We start from the raw sequence: 12,779 nt of genomic DNA, 5'->3' as shown, positions 1-12,779 counted from the left end.
CTCGTCAATCTGTCAGCTGCTATTGAACTTGGCCGGTAAAAGATGACCAAAAAAACAAAACAAAACAAAACCATAGCTGCACACGCACCTCTCCAACCACTGTAACAGCAACCTATCATTAAAGTATTAGTGCTTCAGAAAGTGGTTTTTATGTAGAAATTACTGGAGATTCCAGATCAGTTTAGCGCAGGAGGGTCTGAAAAACAATAGAATCTGAAATCCCACTGAATTCTTCATCACTGATCTCCAAAACCAGCTGTATTTGTTAAAGTTTCATTTTGCCAAGAAGAGGAATGATGATAAAGAGCTTTGCAATCCCACCTCTCACATAGAAAAATAACCATGTTCAGTCCTCCATCTCCCGTGGAAAGCCTCCTGTGCCACAATGGATGTATCTGTGAATACATGAGCACATGCCCATTGAAAAAAAAAACAAAAAACCCCTGCAGAGTCTCTTGTCAAAATGAGGGATGTTTAAACATCCAGCTTTCTATGATAAGAACAACACCTATCTATTTAGAGGATTTCAATGTCCTCGAAATCTTTCAAAAATTCTCAGTTTTAGTAAGAAGATTGAGCCCTCCAGCTAATCCAAAGCATCACAAGGTAAGCTGTTTCAGTCATCGGCGAAGAAAGAAAGAGTCTGATGAAAACAAAAAAGAATCCTGCCTCTCAAATGACTGGTAAACATTCAGCCCTCAAAAGATGTTTCTAGAGGTTTGGTGAGGAAAGGAGCATAGGGCAAATGAGGGGAGCAGAGGAGGGTTATTTTGGCTTTTTGTTTGTTTGTTTGTTTGTTTTAATTTCCAATTTGGTCAACCACAACCTATTACTTTTGCTGGTTGTTTTTTAATCACAAAATTCCTATAAAGCATCTCCAAAGATCCAACGATTCTTTCCCAAAAAAGAATCTCTTGTCTTTGCTAAGTACTGAGTCCTTTTATATCGAAATGCAGAAGCTGGCACAGAAATTGGCAGGAATTGGGACTCTCATAGGATGGTCAGAATGAAAGGACTTGGTCAAAAGCCCAAGTCAAGCTGAACAGGAAACAGAAAGGACTTTGCTATATTGGAACACATCAGAGGAGGTATTATGGCCCTCCAACAGGGTCAAGTGCAAGGTGCATTTGCCCCCTACCTCCCCACCCCTTCGCAGCTTTGGAAGTTGGAAGGCTCGGATGACCTTAACCCATAACCTGGCCTTAATCAGTGCAAAGTCGCCATGTTTCCCAGTTGACTCAAAAGTTGCCACAAGGCACCTCAGCTAACACAGCACTGTGTCCATCTCTCAATTTTTAAGTACAATTTTGTTCTATCCAGAAGGTATCACCTTAGTTCTCCAGCAGCGCTTTTACCAAGTGAAATCTCCTGGAAGGCCTCCTGCTGCTTTGAGGTAGCAATTTGGAGGTAAAGCAATTGAATATGGTCCCTTTAAAATATCATTCAATTAGGTCTTTTGTAATACATACAACAGAAGGAGACAGCCTTACCAATTCTAAAGAAATCGCTAGTGCATTTCATCAAAGGCACAATAATGAAAACATTGATTCACTCCTCACCACAAACATCTCCCTTTGATGCTGCAGTTACCTTAACACTAGCACTTTTCATTTTCTCTGGAAGAAACCAGCTGCCTCAACGCAAGCACATCAGAGAAAGCTTCAGTCTGAAATAAGACAATTGTATATCAAGCTCAACTACCCTTACATCTTCATTTGCTGCTCTATAGCATCATTCTCCTTGACTCTAAACCGATAAATTACCCCAAAATAAAGAAAAACTTCTGCAACGTGGATGACTGGGTCTAGGTGTTTTATGTCATCTCTGCAAATGTTGCCAGGGGCATCATCTGCCTCCTCACACCATCTATTCAAAAGAATGACAGGGCACCAGTTAGGAACTTTATGGGCCTGAAGAGTAGTCAGCCACTTTACACAAAAGATGACAACAAGAAACAGTGCCTGAGGAATAATCTGTCCAGAAATGTACAGTGTGTTTAGGAAAATCCATCAACACCACTGTCACATTTCCAAATATTTTTTACTAAGTAAAAAAGCAGCCACCAGGTCTGAAAATATTTTGAATGCATTTTACCTACAAGGGTAAGTACTTCTTGAGCAATGCCGCAAACGTTCTCAGTGCTGTGGTGATGGAGAGAAAGGATACTCCTTCTAGATACACACAAGGCACATTGCATTTGGTTTATCAACCTGTCATGAGATGTCTGTTGCCTCTAATCTATTGATAACTTGTCTCTGTATAAATAAAAACATGATTCACAAGTTCTGAGCTTCTAAATTACCATCTAGCCATTTAACAATCCAAGTAATTTATTTTTTTTGACATAGCCTCAAAATTCCTGAATATACTAAGCATCTAAACTCACAGACTATCTGACTTTTGGCTAAGCCTTTTATACAATATCCATTTGATGCCATGAAAAGGAATGTATTTGCAATAGCTTTTGCTCTGCAAATGTCATGTGGTTGTCCTTAGGGGATTGCATTAAGTGCCTGACACCTACCTTGAGGCTCCGTTAATGAGAGAGATAAAGGTTATGTTGAAATTATTGTTTAAAGGTGCTGACATCACACATGCGTATACATACACACACATACTCACTCATATTTACAATCCCATATTCAAATATACAGTGAGAAGCAACTATCTCAGGATTTAAGGGAAAATAAAGAGAAGAAGCTGTTTCAACCAAGGTTATTCTGTGGATCTCTCTATTCATGACAGTGCTCGGAATTTTCTATTTCCTTTTATTGATTGATTCCACAACATTGTTATATTATAGTTTGAAATCAAGCACTGTCCTAAGGTTATGGAGATGGCAGGAGATATGAAGAAAAATCACCTGCAGTCTACTTTCTGAAGTATCGGTTGATCAACCATAGAGGGTTTGTTACCATAGCATTTATGCATCCTTTTACTAATTTGGCCACTTATCAAATAATTACTGAGCACTTACTAAGTCCCAGGCACTGTGCTAGTGTCTGAGGCTACAACAGTAAGTAAAAACAGAGATGGCCCTGCATTCCTGGAGTTTTCAATTTAGTGAAGAATGCAGATAATCCAAAAATGATATAAATCATTATAAAAATATCACCCATGACAGTACTGTCAAGGGGTATCAGTGTTCTTTCTCACCGTGCTGTAAGAAAGAACATCAAGGACTTTGTCAAGAGATTTAGGGAAAACATCCTGAGGAAGTGATCCTCGATCTGAGATCTGGCAGGGATGAGGTTTCCCTTAGGGAAGAAGATTCCAGGCCCAGGAAATGGAGCAGGGGAGACAGCTGGGGTGAGTGGAAGTGATAACAGCAAGTCAAGAGGGAGAAGGAGGGACCAGACCAAGTAGGTGCTGACAGATCTTACTGAGGACTGTTGTCGTTTTTCCTATGAGCAATGAGAAAATGATAATGAAGTTTTAACAAAGGCAATAAGTCATAAGATCTAAATTTGGGAAATACATTGTTCAGGTAATAGTATGAATACACTGGAAGAGGCTCTGGCAATAATTCAAATGAGAGCATTAACTTATGTTTGCATGGCAGTGGTAATAGAAAGAAGCTCATGGAATCAAGAGATAGTTAGAAATAGAGGTGCTGGGTTAGGACTACAAGGAAGTATTAAGGACGCCTCCTAAGTGTCTGACTGTCATAACTAAATGGACACAATTTGGAAGTACTGGCAGAGAACCAGCTACGTTGGGGTAAAATCAGAAGTTCATTTTTGGAATATGTTGAATCAAGAGGCTTTTGAAACTATAAGAGACAAGGTCAAGTACACAACCGGAATATACGGAGGTGGAACTCAAAAAGGAGGACTTATTGGCCCACTATATCTTGAATGTACTTATAGAAAATAACAAAAAAAGACATGTTTAAAGACTTGCTTTCTTTGCTAAACTCAGATCAACAGTGTGTTCAAATTTTATCAAATCAAGGCAGCATGGTGTGATATAATACACCCTAGGCTTGCAATCTAAAAATGTGCATTCAGATCTGGACTCCTCCAGCTACTAGCTGGGTGCATTTGAACATCTCTGTTTACTACAGTCACCATAAAATTATTATGAATACACATTTCCTATTTATTTCACAGGGTAAAGGCCAAATGAGTCAAGTTATAGAGAAAGCCATCTTGAACCTATGAAATAATAAAAAGCATTGCCAATAAGTGAAAGACACCTTCTATGTATTTTGGTACTAGAGAGTAGACAGGAAAGTTAGTTGCTAAAGACAAAAGCAACTCATTTGGAACAATGAAATGCCACTGAACCCCCTCCGAAATTCAGATGGAATAAACAAGTGCTTTGCACCAAGTGGTATCCAGGTGACAAGATGTGAAAACAGCGTTTGTTCACCTTTTGGTCCAGACTGTAGGCCAGCACCCAATCCTCCTGCTTGGGATGAAAGAGCAGACTCTGGATATAGAAGGTGAGTCGGTATTTCTGATAGGTTGCCCCTTCATCTGAGCTGATCAATATGCTGCTCTCCATTTCAGGATCACTAAGCAGCATGATCTGAAAAAAAGGAGAGAGGAGAAAACATACATAGAGTTAGCAGGAGAGAATAAGCACAAGAAATTAAAGCATAAATATTAAGCCACCTGTATTTGTATATCACTACACAGAAAGGGGCATCTGGGAGCCATATAAAATATTGGTCTTTTTTACCAATTTAGTCCTTCATTATGGAATTGAGCTGAAATATTGTGTAAGGTTAGGTTTGCATACAAATGAGACTTCATTTTGGGGTGTCTCTCTTTTAAGTATTGGGAGCATATGCTTATGGTCCTCTGTCCCCTGACTTGAAGCATCATACCTCTCTCCCTTCTCCCTGCTCAATTTTCTATGTCACTGTACATCAAACTATTGCTTTTATTGCTTTTTACTCATGAAAAGGATCCCCTATAATCTCATGTTTGTTTTGTTCTTTCTGAATTGTTTTAGTGATTCAATTTATTTAAGTGGCTTCATGTTCCCTTTGTTCTCTATAATTTCCAAAGCACATATCCCCAAAGGACCTCGAGGCAAGGTCTACTGCCCAAGAAAATCTGTCATCCCCAAGCCAGATAGAATGGCATAGTATAAAGGCTTTGACATCAAAGGAAATATGCTCAAATCTCAACATTTCTCTTTTCATATTGTATCACCTTGGAAAATGACTTAACTTCTAGAGGCCGTGGTTTCCACAGTAATAATTGAACCTGATGATACCCAAATTGGCTTTGAGTGCCCAGTATAATGAATATTCTTGACAAGTGATAGCTATGATTACTATTTACCTTTTGGTGTTTATTGAAAAGCCCCCTCCAGTAAGTGCAATTTGGCTACTACTTGTAGTAATTCAGTGACATTGGTCCCACTAAAGGTATCATTGTCTTTTCAGTATTTAAATCCAGTAGTCAGGCATTCACTTTTCTTTTAGTTGAACTCCTGGGAATCCCATCCTTCTTGAAGCATTCTCTGCCAGGGACATGTATAGCAACATATTTGGTCTTTCTTTTCATCTCTTTTGAATATTCAACTTTCTGTTATCCTTATAATATGACAATCTCTCAGCCCTCAGCTTTGACCTCATTCTCTTCTCACTCAACAAACTGGTTCTCAGTGACCTCTTCCACTTTTATTTTTCTTTTCCTCAATTACCATCTTTCTGAGGACAGCTCATAAATTAAATCTCAAACTAAGGTCTCCTCTCAGTGTCAGACTTGAAAACTTAGCTTCTTGGCAGATTCTTCTATTTGGATGTTACCCAGACACCTCACACTCAACATGCCCCACAATGTGCCTCGTCCCAGCCCTCTGATTCCCCCAGTATTTCCTGTTTGGTTTAGGAAATGTTTCTATCATTCATGTGAAGCCAAAAGCCTGAGATTCACTCTTAACTCTGCTTCTCCACTTACATTCTAAAGTTTATCTCTAAAGTTCTGTGCATTTCACCTACTAAGTACCTTGAAATCAGATCCATTCGCTCCCTGCCCACTGTATCGCCTTAGTCCAAAATGTGATCTTCTCTGTACCAGATTGCTGTAAAGCATCGCTAGCCAATCTCACTGTGCCTGCCTTGTTCCCTGCAATTCACTCTGTACACTGTGTCCAGAACAATCTTTCTATAATACAAATTTGCTTCTGATACTCCCCTACTTAAAATCATTCAATGGCTTATCATTTATCCTCCTATATTCTAAAATCTTTAAACTAGCCTGGCATAATCTGCCCCCTGCTTATGTCTCTAGCTTCATTAGCAGCACAGCACTTTCGACCATTTTTATCCACCTCAACCCAATTCCTTTGAGTTCCTAACGTTTGCTGAGTGACCAAATAAGTAAGTGAGCTTATTTCCCCTTGTAGCTTTCCTGTTTTTGACTAATCTGCTACCAGTTGTTGGGGCTACTTCTACACATAGTCTGATTCACAGTGCCCAAAGTCTATAACAAAGCAGAAAACATTTTTATATCTTATAAAATAAAACTACTAAATAGTAGGATTGTTAAAATGTTAGCATAGCATATATTAGTATTATAAAGTAAGCTTTAAAAGAAACTCAATCCTTTTAACTGCCAGCATTCATAGCTTTTTTTTTCTTTTATTCCTTTGCAGCTTCTAAGACCAGTTTACATTCTCTTTCTCAAATACTTGCTTTGGCTTTATTGAAATAAATTATTATTATCAGCAAATTTTTAAGAAATGGATGTATTGTATAATTTTTTCATGCACGTGCAAATAATCTAGGGCAGCGATTTTCAACCTTTTTCATCTCATGGCACATATAAACTAATTACTAAAATTCTACAGCACAGGAAAAAAATGAATATTTTTTTTGTTGCCCATTTCACAAAAAATAGGTACAATTTTGATTCATCCATACTGGAAAGCTATTGTTCTGTTGGCTGTTGCCATTTTTTTTATTTGACAGTCTAAGGGAAAGGAGGTCAGTGTCCCTGACTAAATAATCAGGTGTTGCATGTTTTAAAAACCCCTGCAGCGCACCAGTGGGCTGTGATGTACCGGCTGGACATAGCTCATCTAGGGGAAAGCTCTCAGATGGGTTATTCAGAGATAGAATAAATTTCTCCTTCTTCAGCACTGTGATGGGGTGAGGATAACCGGGAAAAGCACCCTGGCTGCCCTTGAGGAAACCTCAGAGGATGCATTCATGCTCTGGCAGGGCATGAGAGAACAAATACACAGGGTAAGAATGAGGCTTTCATAATCACCCCTGCTTACTTCACACCATGTACTGATCGGCTACATAACAAGGCAATGAAATAATTTTTCCCCTGGTGCAGAGAAATTAAACTGCTTATTTTAGGCAGGTATAGAGAAGCTGCATGCCTATGATTTTAATTAGAAGATAAGACCGATGTCATAAACAAACTTTATTTTATATGCCATGAGTTACAATACACTAAATAAGGGTTACCATCAAGTATCTTGTGCAATGTATCTTCTTCCTCCAGCCCTATTTCTTTCTGCACACACACACACCCACACTTGCATGCACAAACACAGCAATCTGCACACAAATGCCACATCCATGTGTGCACATGTGTGCTTACATGGACACAGATGCAGCATATATGTGCAAGCATGCACACAGAAATGATTTAGATATAAGGCATATTGACATTGTGTGTGGTGGTTTTAGGGAGCTTTTGTTGGCAAGAGTACATTTTTATTGCAACCTTTCCTTGACATTCTCATCAGAAATGCTTGTATATACTTTGATACCACTGGCAGTGTCTGTACTCAGTCCTCGTTTCTGAAAAGAACTAATGGAAGGAGAATAGCAACCTACATGTGCAGGATTTCTACAGTGTTGGGCACTTTACTGGATATTTTATTAGAACTGTGTGTGAATTATGTGTTATCGTTACTCGTATTTACAGATAAGGAAACTGAGGCTCACAGGAGAAAAGCAAATTGTCTTTGACCTCCTCTGATCAATTCAAATGCTGCCACCTCCCCCTATACACGCTAACACTTTACTGGACGCTGAAGCCATATCTTTACCAAGGGACAAGGAGAAGTCAGAGAAGCAGGTCTTCATCTCTCTTTTTAAAAAATCTCTGAGGATTCCACCAAACAAAAAAAAATTCCCTTTCCTTCTTTGATGAATATCTACCCCCAGCAAAGAAGACAGAAGAATTAAATAAATAGGAATCCACCCCCAACCAAAAAAAATAATGTTCATGCTCAAAAAAGAAAGAAGGAAAAGAAGGAGACCATGATATTAACATAGATATAATAAGGGAGAAAATGCCTCATCAGAAGTTGCCTCAAGATAAAAATGTGTATTGTATATTAAAATACTAAAGATATTAAGAAAAACATCCCATTCCATTCACATTTCTGTTGCTAAGTGGGAATTTCATACACAAATGCCTAACACGGCAAAAGAGATACATAGTGAGTAGAGCAGGTAAAGCCAGACACAAAGTGGTGAGGACTGTGCCAAAATGCAAAGTACCCACTTTTTCTTAAAATATTTAAAACTGAATTTTAAAAATGTACGCAAATTAACTATCTGTGACTGAATTCATGAAGTAGTCACATGGCTCGTGTTAACGTTATGATCACTTGTTTCTGCAGAAACCAAGAAATTTACAACCCTTGCCTTTCCATTTTTAACTACAGGTATGTAGCAATAGAACCTACGGCCGTGCCTGTGAGTTCTGCATTTACATGATTTTGACAATATGAACAGGAAAGAGTTCCCACTGGAGATTTTTGTTTTGTTTTGTTTTTCTTCTGCTTCATTTTGCTTTGATTGTTTATCCAGCTTTTCCTGACACAGAACTGCAGTGAGCATATACATGTCATGAAAGAGGAGTATTTCAAATCTGGTTCAGCCATCATTAGTGGTATATAGACGCTGGGGACAAGTGCCTTGTGTTCAAGTCCTCAGTCTGCCATTTAATGTGTAAATGTTGAGAATATTATTCAATTTTCCTAACCTACTATCTCATCTATTAAAAATGCAGATAATAATTGTATGGAACTCACAATTCTGCTGAGATAATTAAATGAGATAATGATGAAACGAGCTCAGCACAGGTCCGTAACTGCTAAATAAATATTAACATTTATCTTTAAATCACCCAGGATAAGAGCACAACTGCAGTCAGAAGCAATGCCCAGCAGGTTGGAGACAAATAAAAGTGACTTGGAGGTTATTTGCCTCCCTCTTGGTTCCCATTATTCCTGAGTTTGGGGAAATAAAACAAAAGGGATGGGTGGTGAGGGAAAAGAGGAGTTGCTATTCAATGGGTATTATTAAAAAAGGGACAACAGGCCCAAAATGGAGTCACTTGTGTTAAGGACCTATGTTAGCAAACCAAGACTTAATACCGACCTAATCACAGCCTCAGCCTTCCCCAGAAATGTGGCCTCTAACCAGCCAACATGGAATTTCCCGGTCAGCACTAGGAGGCAGTCTCCCGACAGATCCTTTCCATTCATTCCCCTTAGGAGGGTGACCTCGCCCAAAAAAATGCTTCAATTGCTCATAATTTCCTTTGTTCACCACCTTTCTGCCCTTAAAAACCTCTCTACTTGCTAGATGAGATGCTTCCCAATCAATGAATCATTTAATAAAGCCAATTGTATAATTAAAAATTAACAATATAAAGCTTCAGTCATACAAGGTGATAAAATTCTAGAGATCTGCTGTACAATATTGTTCTGATTGTTAACAATACTGTACTGTACAATTGGAAAACTTTGATAAAGGGGTATAGATTTCACATTATTTGATGTCGTTAACACAATTTTAAAAAATGGAAGGGTGGGGGGCGGAATACATTTTACATTTACTTTTCCGACATTTTACATCCCGGATAATAATTTAAGAAAAATACACTCTATTAGCAAATATCAACATTGCCAAAATGAACACCAATCAGTAGGTAATTGTGTCAATTTGTCAAATACTATACAATTGCCACTTAGAATGACCGCTCTCATCTCTTCAATGGGAAGCTCCAATCCATGAAGAAACTAATCACTACCTTAGGAGTGAGAACCTCATAAAACCAGTCTCTGTGTATGTGATCATTTACTAAACATGAATTATCTGTATCTCGCATTAGAGATAAACAAGTTTTAGAGTGTACCAACATACAGATGCCATTTTTTTTTAATTTTGCAATGCTTTAAGCAGAAAATCCCTGGGAAAGTGGAACAATAGTGGCCCTGATTTTGATGGTTTATTGCAAATTGCAAAGGACACACAAAGAGATTAAGAACCGAGCAGGGGGATGTGTGAGTCAATTTACAACTTCAAAGCCTCTAAATTTACTTGTGTCTAAACCAGTCAAAACTAACGCTGGAAGTATCAAAATCTCCCCCAGAAATTTTTCTAGAATACCCTCTTTCCTGCTGCTGGTGCTATAATATCACTGATGAATATGTCACTTTATTCAGTTCTCACCCTCTATTTCTCTTCTGTGTGCAATTTATAAAATCAGGGTGACTAAAGGTTTCTCAGTCCCTCAGTCTGCTGGAGAGACCAGAAATGCAAAGCAAACAAATTTTAGTCCAATGCTTTGAAAACAGTCTCAGAATAGTTGTAAACATACTTCCTCTGAACAGAAAAGGAGAAATACTGTAATTTACTTTATAACTGAGTCTTAATGGGAGACCCTTAGCACAACTTGTACTCAATAACAAATAACAATAATAACAATATAAGCTTACAAAGATTAAAAGACAGATGTTCTTTAGGCTGACCCCTAAACCTACTGAGATAATTGATATGTTGTTGAATATTGACTTACACACAAATAGAGCCTGTTATAGATAAGGCTTTCAATCACAGTGTTACAATATAGCAGCATCCACCAATCAACCCCCCCCATCGATCTATTTATCTATTTAATATCTCCTCTTATAGCAGTGATATTCAACTGGGGTGATGGGAGGGGTTGCCCCCCAGGAGACATTTAGCAATATATGGAGACATTTTAATTGTCACATCTGGGAGAAGAGGGGTATTTATTGGCACCTACTGGGTAGAGGCCAGGGATGTTGCTAAACACATTACAGTGCACAGGACAGCACCACCAACAAAGAATTACCTAACACATAATGTCAATTATGCTGTTGTTGAGAAACCTTGTCATCATATATATACATCTTCATATATATATACACCTATATATACACTTCATATATACTTCATATATATCATATATATTATATATACATTTTATATATTGTGTATATGTATGCATATATGCTGTTATGCATACTATTGTGCATACAATAATATATGTGCATACTATTATGGAGAAAATATTTAAATTATATATTCATTTTAGAGACAGGGCATTGATGCATATTTATATTAATATGCATGTCTCTTTTACCTACTTCAATTTATATTTGCCACTCTCTTTGTCAAGATTAAACTTCCCACCTTTCCATCCCAACCTATTATATCTACTCATCCTTCAGAATTAACATAAGCATCACCAATAAAGCAGCAATCAGAAGGCCAATCAGAAAAAAAAATAGCACAAAAACAACTAAACAACAAGAAAAAATATTTTTAAATGGGCAAAGGACTTGAATGTGTGCTTTTCCAAAACTATCTATAAATGACCAAAAAACACATAAAATATGCTTAATATCACTCATCACTAGGAAAATACAAATCAAAACCATAACTAAGATACTACCTCAGAGCCATTGGGATGTAAAAATAGAGAATATAAGTGTTGGCAAGGATTTTGAGAAATTGGAAGCCCTTTGCATTGTTGGTGGGACTGTAAAATGATGCTGCTGCTATGGAAAACAGTATGGCAGTTCCTCAAAACATTAAAAATGAAATTACATACGATCCAGCAGGGCCTCAAAGAGATACCTGTACACCCATGTTCATAACAGTGTTATTCACTACTGCCAAAAGGTGGAAGCAACCCAAGTGTCCACTGATGAAGGAATAGATAAACAAAGGTGGTGTATACATACAAAAATACAACATGATTCCATTTAAATGTAATAACTAAGAGAGTCAAATTCATAGGGACTGAAAGTAGCGTGATGGCTGCCAGGGGCTAGGGGAATGAGGAACTCTTGTTTAATGGGTATGGACTTCTAGTTTTGCAAGATGAAAAGTTCTGGAGTTCAGAAAAGGCCTCATTGAGAAGGCAATATTTAAAAAGGGATTAGGAACCTGGTGAACTAGAACAGAACAAAGGAAGCAGAGTGTTGCAAATGGGACTGGGGTGATACAGGCACCCCGGCTTTATCCCAAGTGATACGGAAAGCCTTGGGCTTCAAGCAAGACCCTGACAGGCTGTGGCTTGCATTTTTATGGTCTTGTGGTCTATTTAGTCTATCTCGTTCAATTCTGCTCTAATTTTTATTATTTCCTTCTTCTGCTGACTTTGGGATGCCTTTGTTCTTCTTTTTCTCGTTCTTAAGATGTAATGTTAGGCTCTTCACTTGGGATTTCCCGTTTCTTGAGATAGGCCCGTAATACTACAAACTTCCTCTTATTACTGTTTTCACTGCATCCTGGAAATTTTGATATGTTGTATTTGATCCTTTCACTCTGGTTGCCACTCTGGTTAAACAGAGCATTGTGGGAGGTGGGGAATAGAGGGATAGAATCAGAGGGACCAGTTGGAGGCCACCATGATTATCCAGATGGGAGTGGCTGATGGCCTGAGTTACAGTGAAGAGCTGAGACACTCAAATGGGTTTATTTCTGGGTGTATTTTAATGCAAAAGTCAGCTCTGTCTGGTGTGGCTCAGTA

General features: G+C 38.1%; 1 protein-coding gene across 1 annotated transcript in view; it reads right to left on the bottom strand.

Annotated features, from left to right (window-relative positions):
- Positions 1-12,779, bottom strand: part of SORCS3 (sortilin related VPS10 domain containing receptor 3) — a 535,770-nt gene that overhangs the window by 247,044 nt on the left and 275,947 nt on the right. Inside the window, exon 4 of the mRNA XM_054581475.1 lies at positions 4,375-4,533. Coding sequence (XP_054437450.1) covers positions 4,375-4,533 — 159 coding nt within the window. The remainder of the gene's footprint in view (positions 1-4,374; positions 4,534-12,779) is intronic.

The sequence above is a fragment of the Pteronotus mesoamericanus genome, unplaced genomic scaffold, assembly GCF_021234165.1.
Source record: "Pteronotus mesoamericanus isolate MK-2021 breed Mesoamerican mustached bat unplaced genomic scaffold, CSHL_Meso_final contig_657, whole genome shotgun sequence".
Lineage (NCBI taxonomy): Eukaryota > Metazoa > Chordata > Mammalia > Chiroptera > Mormoopidae > Pteronotus > Pteronotus mesoamericanus.
This window is presented reverse-complemented; position numbering and strand designations above follow the sequence as displayed.